This window comes from Pogona vitticeps, chromosome 2 (genome assembly GCF_051106095.1).
Source record: "Pogona vitticeps strain Pit_001003342236 chromosome 2, PviZW2.1, whole genome shotgun sequence".
Taxonomy (NCBI): Eukaryota; Metazoa; Chordata; class Lepidosauria; order Squamata; family Agamidae; genus Pogona; species Pogona vitticeps.
In genome coordinates this window covers 186,534,092-186,555,384 of record NC_135784.1, presented here as the reverse complement: position 1 = coordinate 186,555,384, position 21,293 = coordinate 186,534,092, and the positions used below count along the sequence as shown (strand labels likewise).

The window sequence follows — 21,293 nt, the reverse complement described above, 5'->3', positions numbered from 1 at the left end:
AGAGTTTCAAACATCATGCTAAGGTACTCATCCACACCATTATAGAAGAGCTTGAGTGCCATGCATTCACCAGGTGGCACGATAAAATAACTTTAGATCCAGAAATTCAAGCCAATTTCCTGATTTAAAGGAGGTGAATGGCTCACAGAGAAGCAGAGTTGACAGGGGTCTCAAGGTTACAAAATTTACCCTCCACAGACATAATTTCATGATGTATTCAAGAAATGGGAATGTCACATTTCTCAGCCCTTATTAGTCAGGATTTGATTCCCTAAATAATATGTCAAATTACTTCATTGTCTACGAACATTCTAACTCGATATGTTGCATGGTTTCAAATGAGAAAGGTAGTTCAGAATATTAAACTTGCTTTGTACCTTGCCAACATTTGCAGTTAGGAACAGAACAACTTGGATAATCTTAAATGCAACTTATTGGGTCAGTGACCACAAAATAAATACTATTACTACTACTTAAATGCAACTAACCTCATTATCAGTAGGTATCCTATTAGCTACATAAACAGTGGTGCCCCGCATAGCGACGATCATCTGTGCAGCAAAAAGCGTCGCTATGCGGATTCGTCGCTATGCGAAATAAAAAAGCCCATAGGAATGAATGAAAACCCGTTTAATGTGTTCCTATGGGCAAAAAACTCACTGTTAAGCGAAAATCCTCCATACGGCCGCCATTTTCGCTGTCCGGTAAGCAAGGAATTGGTGTGAAAACACAGCGGGTGTCCATTTTTTTACCCGACGGCCATTTTGGAACCGCCGATCAGCTGTTAGAAAAACAGCGCTATGCAAAAATCGGTAAGCAAAACAGCTTACCGATCATCGCAAAGCGATTTTTCCTATCTAAATCATCGCAATGCGATCGCTTTTGCAATCGCAAAAACTTAATCGCAATGCGGATTCGTTAAGCGAGGCACCACTGGTACACTAAATAATCACTTTCAGTATAATCCTCCAGTTAGTTCAAGAATTTCAATCATGTCCTTCTACGATACAGTACTGCAGTTTCTCTATAGGTCATAGAACAGTCCATCCACCTAGCATAAGGGAGTTCAGTATACAAATATCTTTGTGAACCTGAGTTCTTTTGGTTATAAGAAAAAGGGTTAGAGTAAAGAAAAAGAAAAATATTTAAAAATACAGAGAGAGAGGCAGGTAACCAATGGTTCTAACTCCCTTGGAGTCTTCTGCACCATGAGGGGCCTTGTGGCGCAGTGGTTAAACTGCTGTACTGCAGACGAAACTGTGTTCACAACCCAGGGTTCAATCCCAGGTAGCTGGCTCAAGGCTGACTCAACCTTCTATCCTTCTGAGGTCAGTAAAATGAGTACCCAGCTTGCTGGGGCTGGGGGGGGGAGCAATGTGTAGCTTGCATAATTAACTTGCAAACCATCCAGAGTGCTGTAAGTACTATCAGGCTGTATATAAGCAGCATGCTTTGTTTTCTTTCTTTCTTTTTTTGAGCATACCATCTGAATCCTTGACAAAAGACATTTAAGAACTAAGGTGGGCTACATTTTTTAAAGAAAACTGTGGTTTTCGGCATCACAAGTTTCCCCCCACATCTCACATTAGTTGAAAATTATGTGCATGCCAAGTAAAGCAATCTCTCCTACCCTACAGCTGCCTAAAACTCCCCCCCCCTTTCTGGGGCCCTCCTTTCCCTCCTCTTGAGTGGAGGTTGGTGTTTTGTGTTGCAAAGCTATCCACTGAAGAAACCAGAAATGGTGGCTTAATTTACCAGCCAGCTATTAGCCGTGACCTGACCCTGCGCGAAGGCTTTGGAGAAATGAAAGTAACGTGTCATTTATACTGGAGTTCAAATAAGGTAAAGCATGAGCAGAAGCCCACTCCACTATTGAAATAAACCTCCTACTACTTCTTAATTTATTAATATGCAGAAATAATGAAACTGCCAATGAAAGGCTCTTGTTTGATAGACACCTGCGGCATCTGCACCTGGAAAACAGATGTCTGGAATGCTATTTCCAATTACCTAATTTTCACTCTAGCTTTCTTAAGACCCCTTCAACAAATGCTTCAATCAAAGGTTAGGCAAGCTCTTGCCATACGCAAACCAAACTCGGGCAGATACGCACCCAACCACTACATGCTGCTCAGTGTAACAGCTGGGAGGATTGGGAGAAGTTTCAGAGGTGTCCAGACAGAAGAACAAGATGATTCAAAGGAAAAATCAAAAAGGATTAAGAAAAAGGAGAACTCATGAATTCAGCAAGAAAAGAAGAAATGTCAATAAAGGTGTCATATAACAGCCACGCAGACAGACAAATAAATCCAATACCTGCCAAAGGAGAAATCCACCACTAAAGCATCCTTAACAGAGGACTATCCATCTCTGTTTCAAAACCTCCAATGAAGAGGAGTCCACTACCTTCTGAAATAGTACATTCCATTGTCAAACAGCATTATCTTAGCACCATATACTTCCTAAAGCTTGGCTGAAATATATATTGACTTCAGCAAAGCCTTTGACAAAGTGCCCCATGATATTCTGACTAACACGCTAACTAGATGTGGACTGGACAGAACAACTGTCAGGTGGATACACAGTTGGTTACAGAATCATACTCAGATAATGATTATCAATGGCTCCTTCTCAAACTGGGAGAAGGTAACAAGTGGGATACCACAAGGCTCAGTCCTCGGCCTGGTACTCTTCAACGCTTTCATTAATGATTGGGACGAGAGAATGCAGGGAATACTCATTGAATCTGAGGATGACACAAACTTGGGCGGAAGCAGCTAATATTTTGGAAGATAGGAACAAGAATATCTTGACAGGAGCACTGGGCTGAAAACAACAGAATAACATTTAGCAGGAATAAGTGCAAAGTTCTAGACGGGGGGGGGGGGGGGGAGGAACCAAAACACACAGTTACAATATGACTCAGTTATACTATTACTGAGAAGGATCTTGGAATTGTTGTAGATTAAAAGCTGAATATGAACCAACAGTGCAATGCGGCTGCAAAAAAGGTCAATGTGATTTTAGGACACATTAAGAGAAGTATAGTCCCCCAAACCTGTGAGTGACTAACCCCACTCTATAAAGCACTGGTTAGGCTTCATCTAGAGTACTGTGTCAAGTTCTGGACACCACACTTTAAAAAGAATGCAAACAAACTGGAACAAGTTCAGAGGAAGGCAACAAGGATGATCGGGAGACTGGAAACGGAGCCCTATGAGGAAAGACTGAAAGAACTGGGCAAACAAGAAGACTGATGGGAGATATGATAGCCCTTTTCGAACAGAGGAGGGGCAAGATCTGTTCTCAATCATCACAGAGTGCAGGACACATAATAATGGGCCCAGGCTACAAGAAGCCATGTCTGAAAACCAGAAAAACATATTAACAGTTGAAGTGCTACGACAATAGAACCAATTACCTTGGGAGATGGTGAGCACTCCAACATTGGAGGCATTCAAGAGAAAATGGGACAACCATCTGTCAGATCTGCTTTGATCTGTATTCCTACATTGAGCAGGGAATTGGACTTGATAACCTTATAGGCCCCTTCCAACACAGTTACTCTATGATTTATGAAATGTCCTTTCTTTTAATTGTATTTTAATTCCTCCCTTCTGAAACAGCAGAAAACAAATCTGTTTTGTTATCTGCATGATTCAAATATTGAAAGGAGCTATAATATCAACTCTCTTCCCTTCCTGAGGCTAAACATGCCCAGTCTCGTGAACTGTTCTTACGGGTCTTGACTTCCAGACCCTTACCCTCTTGGTCACCTTCCTCTAGACACACTTCAGTATCTTGATATCCTTCTTAAACGGTGATGTCCAGAACTAGACATGACAGATCAGGTGAGAGAAGAGCAGACTAAGAGATATGATAGCTATTTAAAAAAAAAAAACCTGAATGCTGTTGAATGGAAGATGGAGGAATCTTTTCTTGCTGTTCCAGGGGTAGAACCTGAACCAATGGATTCGAAGGACTACAAACACACTTTTGACTAAACATTAAGAACCTTCTGATGGCAAGAGATGTTTCATAATGGAAAAGATTACATCAGAAAGTGTTGGACTCTTTCTCACTGGAGGTTTGGAAACAGAGATGGATGGCTTTCTGTCGTGGCTTCTTTAGCTTTCAATTTCTCCTTTGACAAGGGTTCGACTTGGTAACTCTTGGGATCACATCCAGCCTAGAATTCAATGGTTCTTTTAAAGTAGAGATTACCCAATATGTCTTTAACAAGGCATAGGTGACTGTCTAAACTGGATAAAGGTTGTGTACTCAATGCCATAAGGTTCTTCGGGAAAAAAATAGAAGTAAATCACTTGGGGCAACAGTTACACTGTTTGAAGAGGAGGAAGAGGGAAAGATGAAGAGAATAATTTGTGCAGATACTTAAGTGCACAGGAAAGAATGTTCTAGTGTCAGGTTAGCAACTCCTATTGAAGTGCAGATAAAGATATCCTCCACACAAGAACAGCATTAAAACTTAAAAAAAGAGAAAAAAAGGGAAGCCAGTCTCACTAAAGGAAGTCACAGCTCAGAATGATAAAGCATAAGGATTCACCTTACAGAATAACTAGAGACTTGAGAATTATAATAAAAACAGTGGGGATATGGCAGGCATGAAGTGAACCAGAGGTTCCCAAACTGTACGCTGTGGCTCCATGAATGCCAGGCAGGGGTGCTGTGAGAAAAGGGGTGAAACAGAGCTATGAAGGCTATAGAGGAGCTGTTCACAGATCTATGACAATTTCCTCTACAGCTTTCATAGCTCTATGTCTAATAGGAAATGGAAGCCATGTGCCTGTCTCTCCTTTCCCCTCTCTATGGTCCCCAGTGGAAGTGCTTGCCAGGCTGTCTTGGGAGTTTCCTGTATTAGGACCTGGAAAGAGGGGGGCCCTCAGGAATACGGGGGTGGGAGAAGATGGGATGGCAGGGGGGCAAGATCCTGCTTCAAGTGGGAGAGAAAGCCCTAATGACCCCTCTGAGCAAGGGGAGCCGTGGGAAGAAAAAGAAGGGAGCCATGAGCCAGAAATGTTTGGGAATCATTAAAGTAAACAGAAAGGCACATAAAACCTCTAAAGATAGCTGGGACTCAATGATGATATATTTATACAGATATGCACATTAAAATTTGGAAACAGTAAACAAAATTCTGGATTCCAGAAAATGGTTGACAGTAATTCTACACTCACCAGGGCAGCTAAATAAATATTACCAACACCATGCACAATACCTACATATGCAGGCTTGGATTAAAGGAGCTGGTTTGTATTCACTACAGTATTTAGATTTATTGTACACTGGGAACATCATGAGGCAAAGACAAAGTGTTTGAAATAGACATCGTTCAGTTACCAATAAGGGAACTAAGTTGCTGCTACCCAGAATAACTCAAAATTCCTGTAAAGCAGCACTAAAAACTCTGGCAGGATCAGACTATGATGGGTTTTTGATGTGTGTTAACTTTTTCCTCAAATGAATGCAGTAAGTTAAATAAACAGATTAAATAAAACCCAAAAAGTTAAGTCTGGAAGGTCAAAAGCCCTTCAGGAAGCTGGAATTTATATCCAAAGACAAAAGCATAGTAAAGCAGAGAAAAGGAGGCCAACATGACTGAACAGGTAAGAAGACTATACAAATAACAATTTCTTCCCATATAAAAGAGAAGTGTTTTTCTAGTCGAAACTCAGATAGCCCAAATGTTCATTTGTAACAGGCAAGCCATAAAGAATTTGAAACACAAACTGAATATACTGTAAGAATACAGAAATATTTAAACACTAGAAAGAAAACTGTTTGAAAAAACTGTTAGAGTCAGAGCAAATACAGATAGTTAATTTTTGTTTTATTTCCCTACAGTAATGTAGGGCAGATATCCATTTCTGAGTGACCTTTCCCAACCTTGGTACTGATGCAGAAGTGACAAATATTTTTTTACTTGATCACCAGCACCTAAAAGCATCACCCAAGAATCTTTCAACATTCTTGGGTTAGCTATTGCAAGGAAAAGCCCATGTTGTACTTCTAAGAAAGGAGCGTTTTTCACCAGCTCCGTACTTAGAAGGATGCTTCTTTCTGAATACATTTAGATTTAACAACCAGTCTTCCTGAATGTGCAGCTCTAAGGCTGGACTAATTTAATGCTGCTTTTGTTTCAATAACATAATGGTGGTGGCAGTACTAGAGAATCAGTCCTCCACAATCTTGGTCCAACTCTATTTTCCTGTAATGGCATTTCAAGGTGCTGACCTGACTCCAAACCTTACTCCAAATGCTAGTCCCGCTACAGCAGACCCCTGAATCAATTGATGTATAGTGAGCCAATGGTTATGTGAATCTCACTGTTTCAACAAGTTTACTTGAATTGGGACTACCAACGGGATTAACTGAAATATTTGAGGTCTAACATCTCCACAAGAAACTCACTTTCCATATGTATTACGTTGACACTACCTTTCAGTAGCTGAATTTCTCTTAATACTGTTATGTCACAATATAAGATTATCACAGACATGGAAAGGCATTCACAAAGAGTACACTGTACCTTATTTTCCCAGAGATATGCCAATCTATTTTTCTGAAAGAGATATATAAAGCCTTTCCAACTGACATAAATCTCTGATAAAGGATAGTCTACAGGTCTAAATAAAGTCGATACGAGTAGTTAATTTTAACACATGAATTTATGCATTTTAATTTTCTTCTTTTCCATTTTATTTATAATTGCCTCAAGCCTGTAGAATGGGGTAAGACACAAATAGAAGCTAAATATTCACTCTATTCAATTCCTCTTGCTTTTGGCCATGGCTGGATGACACAATAGTTCACTGAATGAGAATTCTAATTAATAATAATTCTAGCTTATCACTTTTGAATGTTGTTTGTTCAGTTGTTCTGGCTGCTTGCCACCCTTAAGTCAAGGCTGTTGCCTTGCCTTTTTGTATAATCTAAACTGCAATCTGCTACCTACTTGACAATAAAAAAATGCCTTTTCTAAGATGGGTCTCAAATACATGAATAATTTCAGCTAATAATTCAATTTCTTTAAACCCTGTAACTTAAATTTATACTAACACACAGTAATGCTGTTAAACAATTTGAAACTAGTTCAAAAACTCTCAGCTTTTGAGTAGATCTTTGATCTAGATGGGCGGGGTAGAAATCTAATAAAATAAATCAGCTTTTGCTTGATCTTGCCAAGATGTAGTCACACAATGCTCTCAGCTATCTTGCAAAGAACAGTTATCAACAGTTACATTATCCTTATCACATAATGCTTCCCAGCCTCTCTCTGATCTCCCTTTGCAGCAGATACTCACTTGGCAAATCCAATGAAGTCTTCATGGTTAGTATTTATGTAGGACAGCTCTATGTCAATCAACAAGAGAATCTGAAGAGAGAAAAGATAAAATTATCAACTCAGCTGGATGGCAGCTACTTATTATTCATTTATCTGTCCTCAAAATGAGAGGCCTCCCTTCAGGAGGACAAAGAAATTCTGATGGGGAGAGACACTGAGAGATTTTTAATGAAGAAAAAAGTATACTTAGCAGCTTAAACAAATGTTTATGATAGCACTAGACTTCAAGATTTCTGCACCACATAAGACAGACTAGCTGGACTCTGGGTAGCCCTGGCACTACTCTTTTGTTTGTTCTGTGCTCTTCATCAACTGATCCCTGTTCTCTTACTAATATTTAAGCTACATTCTCCAAATTTGCAGGAGGTGCGAAGATGGGAGGGGGGGGTATCTATTATTTCTTAAGACATTTTTTACTTTTATTATTATTGTTATGCCCATAGGTTAGCCACATTAGATATGCAAGACTACAATACAATAACGAAGCGTACAGTATTTACAATTGACATAAAACAGACTTTCTTTGGATTTTGCCTGATACAAAATAGACTGAAACTCAGATTACAATTAAATGTGAGTTTCTAATCTAGTTACTACAGCAATTTAGTCATCTATTTTGTTATTGCACAAACCACTGTACAAAATTTTAGAACCTTAGCTATACAGTAATTTCACCTAAAGAATCAGGGAGGAGAAAAGAAATATAAAAGGTTTTGGGTGTATCTAGATAATGTTTTAAAATTAGGGATGTAAGTAGATTGTGTGAATCTTTATAAAATGTGAAGTCTTGGCAAGGGCAAAGATGATGGTTGTAAATGATTTGTGAATATCATCCCTCAAAAAAGCTAAAGGTGGGGCGCTGAAATGGGCCTACGTAAACACTTTCCAGTGTCTTGCAAGTTTTAAATTATAAAAGTAATCTGTTGGGACAAAGATCTTATTGTGAATCCCAACCAGTGATTAATATGGGACCCATGCTTGGTTGAGTTGGAGCGCTGTATCCCAGATAACAATGGGTGATTTTATCCGTATATGAATATCCCAGACTCAGATGGTTGGGAAGCCCAGTCCCGCCTCCCCAAACCTACCTGTCCACTTACAGGTCATTATGCAGCCAGCATCCTGCTTGTCGCACCGATCTCAGACATAGCCTGACTACTACGTCTTCACCGCCCTGTGCTGCTGGCCACTCAGCAGACACATCATCTCGCCCCTGGATGGAGTGGCTAGTGGCACAGGGAGATAGAGATGCACTAGCTGGGCTACGTCCAAGATTGGCGTGACAAGCAGGACACTCACTGCACGGCTTCTGAACCACTCACTTCTGTTCCTCTCTATCCTTCCCCTGAAAACTTTTGTAAAAAGTTTTAAAACATTTTAAAAATCTTACTTTGCTTATCTTTTGAACAGCTCAATTTTCGGGCAAGAATGCTCTTTTTTAACAGGCTGCAGACAGAGGGAAACTGTCAGAAGCCTGTCACGGCTTGCGCCAGACTCCCCCTCCCTTTGCGCAGACTGGGATGTGTGTGTGAGAGGGGCTGAGGGAGGGTGCTTATCTGGGACTATGTAGCCGCCTAGAGTGGTCGAAATGACTAGATAGGCGGGGTATAAATACAACAACAACAACAACAACAATAATAATAGACGGAGGTTCTTCTAAACTTGATTTTTGAGCTCTTATCTGCAAGTTTTGCATCTTTTTCCTCTGTGTGTGTGTGCGTGTGTGCGCGCGCACATGTGCTTGTGTGCGCACGCATGTGCTTGTGTGCACGTGCACATGTGCATGTGCAAGCACGTGAGTGACTTTTCTTCTTGAGCTGCTTTCCTGTAAGAGAGACACAGGCACCCTCTCTGCAAAATGGTGAAAAGTGTTTGCATTGTTCTGCACAGATGGAGTATGTGTGTGTCTCTTGTAGGACACCAGCTCAAGAAGAAAAGAAGTCATTTGCAAGCTGTCCAACAGAGAAGCAAGTGCAAGACTGTCAACATAAAAAAAACCTTCTGTTGCTTTGAGGAAGTGGTTGCTGTGTAAATGTTAAACATAATAAGAACTAGTACACTGCCCTAGAGAAAGCTTTTTTAAAAAAATCATCCATCAGTCAAATTTGTCCTTAACAAAAATATTTTGCTATTTTGCAAAAAGATTCCATTTTAGATAACTTGTAATCCTTAGTTATACTGCAGAATTTTAGCAGTAGTTCTTGATGATGAACAGTGTAATAGGTGGCCAAGAGATCAACAAAGGCTACCTCTGTGATCTTCCTAGCTTCAAAACCATCCTCAATGTGTTGCTTGCTTGCTTGATTTATTTACTGCTCACTTAGTACAAAGCATTTCTCTAAGTGGTTTACAGTAAGACAGTACAACAAAACCCTCCACCGCATACACCAACATCAAACACCTCTAAGTAGATAATAGATTTTTAAAAGCCCAAATGATAACAAAACAGGAAACACAAAATATTAACTTAGGCGAGGATGTCTTTGAATGTCCCTTGAAACAAGACAGTGTTTAACCTCCTCTTAAAAGATGGGAGGGAGGAGGTCTAACCTACTTCTATTGGGAGCCCAATAAGGAAAGGGCCACGGTCTAGGTATGACAATTTCTGGTGACAATCTTTTTCGCCTCCCTCAGTGTGGCAATCTGGAGAAGAAAGGCCTGTGAAGAATAGGTGCCTTGGGCTGATGTTCTGAGGAAGAGATGCTCTAACAAATAATGGGGCTTCGAACCATGAACAGCTTTATATAAATACCTTGTACTGAGAAACAACAGGAAGTCGGTAAAGGCATTAAATGTCAGATTTGTGCTGTATAGTTGATCCCAGGTTTAAAGCCAGCCTGCTATAAGATGAGGGGTGGTTCCACTACTTCCATTAGATGGTTAAGAATTATTCTTTCCAGGACTTTATAGAAATTACGAACTAATGAAATCAGTCTGAAGTTTTGTAAAAGATAATTATTTAAAAAATGACGAGCCACTTATTTGTTCCTGTGCCAAAATATTTTATTTATTTTATGTGGATTGCTACCTTGCCATTTCTGCAGCTACAAATACTGAATGGTCTTGTAAAGACACTGGCCTCCAGCTGCTTTTTTTCTTTCCAGTTCTAATTCCTTATGGTGATGTTCAGATCTGCCATTAATAAGGAGATAATGAGCTATTTGATTTGCAGGGGCTGGACAAATGTTCACTATAATTCCATCCACTCTTGCACTTAATTTCTGCCAATTGAATCTGGGGTAAAGATTGACATAACACACTATAGATTAGTAGAAATACCACTTCCAGATTACAGCAATATTGGTATCTTCTGCTATTGAAATATAGGGAACATTTGCTGTTGTAAGACTTGTTAGAATGTTTCCATCTGTTGTAATACCACTTCCCCTCTGTTATCAAGTGCATGTTCCTAGACATTGCTGTGGCAACTGAAGACTCCAATTATAAAATTCATTTTGATTATGAAAGGGATAAGACCCTTGTTATCTCCACCTGTGGGGGATATTTGTATTCGTATATGAGTATCTCAATCTCTAGTTAAGACCCTATTCAAAGTGCACCCTGAATCTGCTCCCAACTACACACTTTATAAAACTTGTGTTTTCTTTTTCCTTGGCCTCTGCTTATGTTGGATGCATAACTCAGCAAACATAAGCACATTGTGATAAATGAGACAAGAGCATACAGGCTCTCGTCGGAGTGCCGTCCTCTAGTAGAACCTCCAGAGAGGTACAGACTACTCCACCACCAACACCCCCTAAAAGAATGCACCAGGGGACTGACACCCGGGAGCTGGAGATGAGCCTACGGGGTCTAACTATAGCTACCCAGACTGAAGAAGAATTGGCGGGAAGAGAAGAAAGGGGGAGGTCCATGGCGGAGGCGGGAATCGGGGTTATAAATAGAGAGGACGATAACATCCTGGGTGGTTGGGAACTCATTTGGGTGGAAGACCCTTGGATTGGGAAAAGGGAGAGGGTCACGGTGCCCAGAGAGGAGGCGGACTATCGTAGGAGAGGACTTCCCCAGCGCCCGTTTTACTGGGGCGAGTCTGAGGCGAGAGTGTGGGGGAGACGTCTGAGAGAGGAGAAAGAGGCAGTGGCAAGAGAAGCAGAGGAGTGTCAGGCATGGCGAACCAAGGAGTTACGGAGGATGATGTACCTCCTGGACCGTGGGGACAACTTGTGGGTAAGAGAGACCCGGTATGGCGAGGGGACGAGGATGACGAGACCTCCCCATTATTGAGAGATGAAGAGGGGGAGACCGAAGTGCTGGATTATGACTCTTTCCTAGCTGGACCCTGGGATGTTAAATCTTTGAACCTGTTTGAATCAGAATTGTGGTTACCCTTGTGCGCCCCATTGGCGTCGCAAGAGAAGTTAAGACATGCATCGTTTAAAGAAGTTCTTCCATTTCAAAAAGAAATAAACACCCGTTTGGATTTTGAGTTAAAACAGACTCTTGGTTTATTTGAGCAAGCGGGAGGAAGGTATACCGAACCCTCATATATCCATGGAAAAATCATGCTGACTTGCAAAAAAGATATTGCTTCTTTTTAATAGGTCTGCAACTTTGTATGATAGGGATGCAGATGGGTGCATCCAGGCAGTCATCAAAACAAGCTTTTGAAGTTGAGGTCTCATAAAACCCAAGAATTCAATGCTATCTGAACTGCCCAAACAGAGGTGCTACAAGCTCTCCTTTATTATGCTGCTCTTACAACATTTTGGAATCACTAGAAATATTGAGAAAACACAGCAAAGATGGGGTTCATTTTGTTTTTATTTACAGCATACACGGATTATGCTTCTGCTAATCCTTATTCAGCCTGAAAGTTTACCTGGAGAGTAATCAAATAAGATACTCACCTGGTCTTTAGTTTTCCCCTCCCGTTCTCGGATGTACGTTGTAACAATTCTTTCTGTTTCTTCTCTCAACCTAGGGTAGGAACCAAGCTAGAGACAAGTGGAAAAAAGATCAGATTTCTGGAATCTTAATCAAAATTCACATAGAAACACAGGGAGAAAAGAAGGGAAGGGCTGGGTTGCCTCCCAGTCTCACCACCAAAAAGAACTGATGCACCAAATAGAAAGAATTTTGCCACTTCAGTAAAGATCCTAAACATTATTGGAGAGGGAAAGAGGCATAATATGACCTTCTGGGAAACAGCCCAAGAACCCCACAAATTTAGCAGGAAAAAGGAAGACACAAGAGCCTTTACTCATGGTGCCACAGCCAAAAAGAGAGCTGTCTGCCAATTTATTAAATATAGATATATATAAAGGGCTAACACAAATCACTGTGGGAGTGTGGATTAGGTATTGCTAACTTGCTCTTACAGCTAATATCCATGACTAAAATACTCATACCCTATTTCTTCTGGCATGCGGAAATTCAAAAACAGTTGTGTATCATGAGGCTCTGCTACTTTCCAATGTTTATTAAAACAGCAGCAGTTACCACCCAAGCAATTCCTATGCAACACCACAAAATGATCCTGATGTGAATTCAAGTGCAGGAGCCCACAGGAAGGGTAGGCAAGAAACCAATTGGGGAACTGAACACTCTGGGTATAACTCTGTACAAGTGGCTTCACCCTTCAAGGGATGAAGTCCTTTGCATGTTTTAAGGAATGAGACTTGAGCTCTGGATGGACACACTGCCCTTGCTTAAAAGCAGTTCAGACTTTCTTTCAGTTGGGCACCACAAGCAGACACATTCCAGGTGTTAGTAAAATAAGAGGAGAAGAAGAAGAGTAAAAACTCATTACCTTCTCCGCACACTTTTTAATGACCATGGCCAGCTCTGAAACCACCAGATCAACACACTTCAAACTGGGCTCTTTGAGCTTTATAATCTGTTTTTTCACTATGGCTTCAAAAGCCATGTCAGGTGTGAAGAGCCCCGTCCTGTGCCATGCAGAAAGCGCGAACAGAAAGGAGAGATTCCGAAGAAAAATAGGGGGGGAAAGTGACAGAAAGAGTCAACAGGTTAGTCATGTGTAAATGAAAAAGCAGCAGCACTTCCTCAGGAAGGTCCTTCTTATACTGCCAACCTGCCAACAAGGAATTATTTCATCTCAGGCTCTCTTGAGTTACACTGCTCAGTAGGGCTCAAACTAGCTTCAAATAAAGGACCTATTTTTTGACGGCCTGATTTCTACAGAATACTCCCAAGTGATAATAAAAAGCACCTACCAAAAAGGTCCTCGCGAAGCCTACCTCTGACTTGCTTCCAAAGGCAGAAAAAAGTTGCCCATGTACAGAAGGAGGGAGAGAAGTAGTACCATATTTTTCCATTTATAATACGATACTTTCCCCTAAAATATTTAGATTAAAAATTCAAGGTTTCTTATACATGGAAGTAAGGATGCAGAGGGATAAAAGCACTTTAATCCCTGCTTTCTCCCTCCACTTTTCTCCCTCCATTCCTCACAAGAATGTAGTTACTTACAAGGAAAGGGGAGAGGGAAAGCACTTTCTTGCAAGGAAACTGGAGGGGAAAGCACTTGCCTCGCAAGAAAGTGCTTTCTTGTGAGGAAAGTTCTTTCCCCCTCCACTTTCTTCTGAAGAAGACGCAATTCATCAAAGTGATTTGTCAAAGCGATTCCTGCTTTCCCCCTCCACTTTCTTCGGAAGAAAGTGGAGGGGGAAAGCACTTTCGTCAAAGCGATTCCTGCTTTCCCCCTTTCTTCGGAAGAAAGTGGAGGGGGAAAGCACTTTCGTCAAAGCGATTCCTGCTTTCCCCCTCCACTTTCTTCAGAAGAAAGTGGAGGGGGAAAGCACTTTCTTCCCAAGAAAGTGAATTGGGAAAGCAGAGATCAAAGTGCTTTGATCCCTGCCTTCCCACTCTACTGTCCTGAGAAGAAACAAATTCTGGGTTAGAAAGGGTGGGGGCGTCTTATACGCAGAGGCATATTATACACGGAAAAATACGGTAGGTCAGGGCTCCCGGTTCCACTATGAACTTGAAATATGATGAGTGGTATTGCCAGAAGCAATACATGAGACCCTTGGAAAGGGGAAAGGCAGCCAGAGGATAGAGCCAAGTTTCCAAGTCCTTTCTCCTCTAAGGCTATGCTGCTGTTTATATGCCATCTCATGGAAGTACCAATCTAGCTCTTCTTTTAGCACAAGTCCTGGGGCTGAATATATACTATAAAGCTCAATAGAGCAACTCTATATTATACTTTGGGCTTCAGGCAAACATGGCAAAAAGTTGATCACTGTTAAACCAGGGTCTATTCAGTAGACACAAAGCAGTACATATCTTTGACTTGATGGTGAGAGGGAAGACTAATTACTGTATTTTTTGCACCATAAGACTCACTTTTTTCCCACAAAACAGGGTGGTGGAAAGTCTGTGCATCTTATGGAGCGAAGAAAACAGATTATATTTTCCTGTTTTCTTCTCCTAAAAAATTGGTGCGTCTTATGGAAAGGTGCGTCTTATAGAGCGAAAAATACGGTATATCCTTGGTGATAGTCTCTATTTTTAAGTAGCACAACATTATTGACTTTACATTGCCACGATGGTTAACTGGTACCTTCAGTTGAATTCGGACCCAGATGATGTTGGAATTCTATGCTGGTATTTTGGTTTTGGTATTTTGGACTGTAGCAGGAAAGAGAGCTCGTGAAAATAAACTCTATTTCAGCCCTAAAAAATATCCTGCTATCAATGTGTCTCTGAGGATGCTACATTAGAATCCTTCTCCATAAAATGCTAATTTTTGATCAGCAGATAGCATTTGTATAGGGAATCAAATGTACCTCTACATACAATCTGAAGTAGCATTAGTTCGTACACTGCTTTACACTTGCCTTGCATTTACTATTGCACAATGTTGCTATTTACAGCCTATCTTTCTTGTCCAACAACATTTCCTTAGCCTGCAAAGAATGCCACTTCTCCAGAAAAGGGACACCAATATCTGGATCTGAAGTCACTCTCCTGTCATTGCTATGTCTCAAGTATTCCCCATTAACAGCTGTGGCCCACACTACCTCTTTGGAGGGTCAGCAGTAATCAGATTGAGTGGTAGCTCAGTACTCACTCAGAGGTCAGAGAAGGAGTTTTGAGTACTAGTTGTATTTCAGGAACTAGGAATTGAAGGACCTTGGAGAGCAAGTGCTGGCTTCTTCACATTAGATCTACAAAAGCCTATCCTCTGCCAGAAAGAGACCCAGAGTTCACCTACAAAAAATGCCACTGCAACAAGCAAGCAATGTAAACCGCTCTTAAAGGAAGCATCTTTGTTACTCTGCTAATAATCAACTGCCAAGGCAATACACAGACAATGTGATTGTGCAACCTCAGCTTTTATGTCCTGCTTTTGATTCCTGGACGCCAAGCAGGGGAAAGCCAGTTATTTAACAGGTGAGTTTTTAAATACGGAAATAATCCATGTAGACAGGAAAAACTGTACTGAACAGTGCAGTCCTCAATAGATGGAGAACTTTAGAATGGGACGTAGCTTATTATTTTAACCAATACCTGTGAATATCATTTTCAAAAACTCCAGCCTTGCCTTTTACTCACAGCCTCGTGGAAAACTTAAGGAAGCGGTTTAAATGGCAAATGAAGAAGCCATGCACTTAGAGAAGGGCCAGGATCTGAGAAAAATCTGCCCACTAGCCTAGGTAACCTCCAGATACCTCACAGCAGTTGCTGTTTATAAGCAAAACACAAGAGCAGGTAAGAATGAAGCTGCAGGCCCATCCTGCTTACGATGCAAAACTGCAGCCTTAACTGCATTATGCCACATTTCAGCACCTCTCGAGCAGCATATAAACCTGGACGGTTTTCCCTAAGTGAAGCCCAGCCCCCATGTTAACAGCAGCCAGTCAAGATTTTTGAAACTGCAAGTACCAATAGCTGGAGGTTGTACTAGGCAAGATGGACAGATTAGAATAGCGTCATTTGGGCAGGTTTCCCAACTCACTCAGGAAGGGCTAGACTGCCTCCAGCTAGTTCAATACCTTAGCAGTACACTGTCTAACTGTATTGATTAACTCCTGAATAACCAGGTCGACACACTTCAGACAAGGCTCTTTCAGCTTCACCACCTGTTTTTTCACAATGGCCTCAAATGCCAAGTCTGGTGTGAACAGGCCCGTCCTACAGTCATCCACATACAGGAAGGAGGGAGGGCAAAGACATGGCACAAAAAAAAGAAAGAGGGAAGAGAACAGGTTTAAAGTCCGGTAACATTCTAGAATGCAATTTTCATCAAGTATTAGCTCCTTCATTTCAAAATCTCCCTCCCCACCTGACAGTAACACATTTCAATTAAATAATAATAATGCAAAAGATGGCATCAAAGTGCAGATCATGGAAATAATTGTTGTGCACGAGACATAAAGGAAAAAAGTTAACTTCTACCATATGAAGACATTTTGCAGATGGAGTATTACAATACACTTATACACAGAGGATCTCTCCCCATTGAAAAAGATTCTCCCTCTACATCAGAACACGAAGGGAAGGGGATAGGCAACAAGAAAGGAAAACAGACAGCTACAGACTTTTTGGAAAACTGGATGCCCCACAGGAATAGGAACAGGGAACCACGAACAGTGAGAAAAGAAGGATGGAAAGGAGCTAGCTATGACAAAGATCACTACAGACACTACTGGTGGTACAATGAGAAGGAAAACAGGGAGAGAAAAGAGAAATTGATTGTTCTGAAGCAATGGGGTTCGCAAACCACTGCCCCCAGAAACAGAGGGACTAACAGGAAGTGGCAATCCTGTTCTCCTACAACAGGCCTGTAGAACCTCCTAGCCTACACATCCTCTCTGACATGGATATTATACAAGGATATTAAAAGCCCTGCTTCAGATTTAGCTACTCACAGGACCAGCCCACGAAATCTCAAAACCCAGTCTCTCTGTGTTACATTTTTCCTTTCAGAGTAAGCATGCTGAGAGGCACCAGTCAGAAGTACTGCATTATTTACTCTGCTTTGTTATATAATTAAGCAGTGCTATGAGTACTTGCAAATCAAAGAGCAGGCCTAGGCTCTTCTTCTGTCTTCTGCTCTTGTTCAAATTCCTTTCATTGACAGGAAGTCTATGATCATCAGGTCACATGCTATTTCTCTAAATCTTTTCACTTATCTGTTTCTTTTTTACTCAGGCAGAATGGCAGGCAATATCAGCAGCAGACTTTCCAGACTGAACTCCTATTTCCTATGGGTGCAAGATTACCTCTCACTCTATAATCATAAGCAACGCTCAAGATGATACTGTGGTGTGCCAAATCAGCTGCAATTCCAATACTTGCCTTACACCATGGATGTTTTTGATTGCATAGCTGATTTCTCGCCTTAGATCCTTCTCATCAAATTCCATCTAAAAGGGGAAAGAAGGAACCAATTAATTAAAGGAGAAATGAATGAATGAATGAATGAATGAATGAATGAATGAATGAATGAATGAATGAATGAATGAATGGTAGCTTCTCTCATCCAATTGCAGAGGCAAGTTTTGATTTACTTTAGTGGGAGAAGGGTCATGGAGTTTTGATGCAAACTTCAGCTTGGAGCAAAATCTTAAAAGCTATGTGACTCATCTAATGAGTCACCATCTAATGAACTAGAAATAGACCACCGTTGGCCGTTGATGGGTATCAGGAGTATAATATCATGAGTTTTCAGAAACAGATTTTAAATCTCTGCTACCCTCAGAATTACCTCCAAACCATTTGATCATTACAGAAACAATTATATAATTTCAAAACTTTCTGAATTATTTTGTTTTCCTCTTTCCTTTGTTGTCCCATTGCTTTTGTGCCACACCTACTAGTTCACACATGATCGTTTCTTTTTTTTTCACTCTCTGTATGGCAGCCTTCCTTATTTCAGCACTTAACAAATGTGTGGATTGCAACTCCGACTATTTTCAGACAGCATGGCTAGTGCTGCTAATCTGGAGAACACCAAGCTGGGGGAAGGCTTTGCATATAGTGGCTAAAATTAATATATCATAGCAGTTATACAAAAATACAAATGTTTTCTTAATTTGGTATAAGGGCTTGGGGGAAAAAAAGCAAGGTAGTGTTGAGGTCACGAAATGAGAAGGCTGATGGGCTTTGTGATCACAAACAATTAGGATAGCAAATAGTCTCTTAGAGATAAAAATTAAAGAAGTAAGCCACACACAAGGATGTCTGCCAGCAGTGCTCCTGGTGGGCGACTAGTAGAAGAGGCAGAATAACACCAAATGGGTTCCCAATGAATTCTGCCCTGCCCCCAGGAGGACTGTGCTTTTATTAACCTTACAAGCTCACAGATAGTTGACAGAGTTCAGATAGGACAATGGTTACATAATGCCATTATGATTAGCCCAAGGAAAGGCAATTAAGCAAGCTCTCTATCACCTATGAGAAAGAAGAATGGTGGGCAGTCATGTCCCTCAGAAGCAGCTGTGATATCATCCAGGAGGGTTTGCCTTACTACTGTAGTTTAAGCCAACAGTTTAGCAATCTTGGGAATGGCACCCCCACAAGGTAGCTTTTAGTTATAGCTATGCATGAGTGTTTCTTTTGGACTTCAATTCCAATAATTTGCCAGGAATTCCTGCAGGCAGAATTCTGGGAATTGCAACCCAAAACAGAGTTGAAAGAGAAGCTTTTATCACCTCCATGTGGTCCTCCGTCACCATTATACTGGCCTTTCAAGAAGAAGGAAGTGCTCCCACCGGTTTCTAGGAGTGGTGCAAGAGTTCATGAGAGCCTCAAGGGAGCACGGGAGGGGCTGCCACGTTGCCTATTAGGCTGTACAGAGGGAACCTCTCAAAGTGCAAGTGCAGGATACACAGCAGGCTTCCTCAATTTATTTCAATCGTCTTACAGCAGAAGCCACTTTTTAAAAGGTGGACTGATGTATTCCTCCCCTGAAATCTTGGTGGGCTGCATCTACCCTTATTTTCAAAACTGAAAGTGAGAATATCCCTTCTTATTTTCAAAAAACATTATTTTGGGGCTAGAACAAGTAATGGAGACCCTAAGTGGGTGTCCTAGGCCACATGCAACCGTTGGACCACATAGTGCCCATGCACTATTGAAACTCACAACTACAGACTGGGTGAACAGCACATTTTAAAAATCACACTCACACCCAATGGAAAGAAAATTCCACATCAGCTTTACCTTGACCAGCTCAAAGGGGAACCTCTCGTGGAAGATGCGGTTTATTCTGGCTCCACCTGAGAGTTCTAGTGTGTCCACCTGGTCTCCAGAGCCTTCAATTCTCTTCTCAAAGTCCACAGCAAACTGCTGGACCATCCTGCATAAATATAAACCGAAGCCAGTAATAGGTTTCCACCGTGCTAAGCCCAGCTGAAAAAGCAAAACATCCTGACTTGGCAACCAGAAATGCCAAATAAAAATGATTTTATCAGATCAATTTCTGTTGGTTTATACAGTGGTGCCCCGCATAGCGAGGTTAATCCGTTCCGGATTAACCTTCGCTATGTGAAAACTTCGTTAAACGGAACGGGGAAGCCCATGTTCCAAATGGGCACAAAACTCACCGTTTAGCGAAGTTTCCAGGGTCCGGCAGCCATTTTCGCGCCCTTGGTAAGCGAGGGGAGGGTGCGAAAACGCTGCACGAAGCCATTTTGGGCGTCCGGCGGCCCAGTTCCTGTCAAAACAAGAAGCTCCCCAGCTGCTGACTGGGAATCCTAGGGTTTCCTGGGAAATGTAATCTTACTCTTGTGGGTATATCTGAAGGTGTCTATAGGAGGTGAGTCTATGAACTACAACCCCCAAAATTTTGTCTGGGAAATTCTAGTAACTAGAATCCAAAAATCAAAATAGCACACCCCTAAAATTTACCTCTTTGCCAGAAATGTTTTGAAAAGTCCCAGCAAGAGGTGACTTTTTTGCTAATGCTAATTCTTAATTCTCACTTCAGGATGTCAATTTCATTTTTGTATCATTGCAACAAAACTTGCTACAAAGGTACTCTTGACTAGTATTAAAGGTCACAATGAGTCTCCCCAAAAATGGATCCAATAAAAAACTAGCACAACAGACTGATTATCTGGAAGTTGAATCATGGCAACTGGATGAGTAGCGAAACATTTTGACCTCACAAGAAAGAAGTCCAGTTGCCATGACCCAACTTCCAAATAATCCCACCTGGATGACTGAGAATTTTCATAGAAACATACTCTGATGTTTATATAGCTTACACATCCAATAGTATGCCTTTCATATAGAGATCTGCTGCAAGGAAAAATCGTCTCTTAATTACTATAAATTTTAAGAGTTATCATAGCAAAAGGGATGCAATTTTAGTCTTTTCCTATTTCAGGGAAGTTCAGGTAACACAGTTCAGGTCACTGCCTCTCACCTATGACAAAGAAAACTATTGTAAAAAAAGACTTGTCTCCTCAGTAAAGCTATTGTGAAAACAAAACTATAAACAAAAATGATATGCACTAAAAGGTTTTTAGAGCTGGTATGAATAACTGTGATCCTCTAGTTACTGTTGGATTGCAAATCCTTAGACAACATTGTTAATGGTAAGAGATCATGGGATGGGAGCTAGCATACAAAAAAATCTGGAGGGTCACCATTACTCTCTGGCAACAAAAGCTTAGAACAGTGGTTCTCAACATTGGCCCCCTCCCCAATGTTCTGGGACTACAACTCCCAGAAACCCTGGCCAGCGTAGCTAGTGGTGAAGGCTTCTGGGAATTTTGGTCCAAGAACATCTGGGGACCCAGGGTTGTGAACCACTGGCTCAGAGTAACAGATGTCAGCCACAGCTAGCAAGACTAGTTGCCCTGACTCTCAGATCAGAGAAGAGCACAGCTTCAGCAGAATTCCAGTTTACAGTGCCTGGCAAACCAACTTACCGTAAGAAAACCAATCTGCACATTCCACACATCTTATAAAAAACTGCACAGGATGGCAG

The 21,293-nt window shown here is 41.2% G+C and overlaps 1 protein-coding gene across 8 annotated transcripts in view; it reads right to left on the bottom strand.

Moving 5' to 3' along the window:
• The window catches only part of DNM2 (dynamin 2), a 92,938-nt gene that overhangs the window by 39,004 nt on the left and 32,641 nt on the right, over positions 1–21,293 (bottom strand). For 4 of the 8 annotated variants that reach the window (XM_020791713.3, XM_020791717.3, XM_020791718.3 and 1 more), the window contains exons 8-12: positions 19,520–19,655; positions 17,654–17,721; positions 16,348–16,486; positions 12,235–12,321; positions 7,326–7,396 (exon numbers count right to left, since the gene is read on the bottom strand). In XM_020791713.3, the coding sequence (XP_020647372.1) occupies positions 7,326–7,396; positions 12,235–12,321; positions 16,348–16,486; positions 17,654–17,721; positions 19,520–19,655 (501 nt within the window). Of the gene's footprint in view, positions 1–7,325; positions 7,397–12,234; positions 12,322–13,136; positions 13,276–16,347; positions 16,487–17,653; positions 17,722–19,519; positions 19,656–21,293 lie in introns of all 8 variants that reach the window. The other 4 variants (XM_020791714.3, XM_020791715.3, XM_020791719.3 and 1 more) reach the window with 1 other exon arrangement.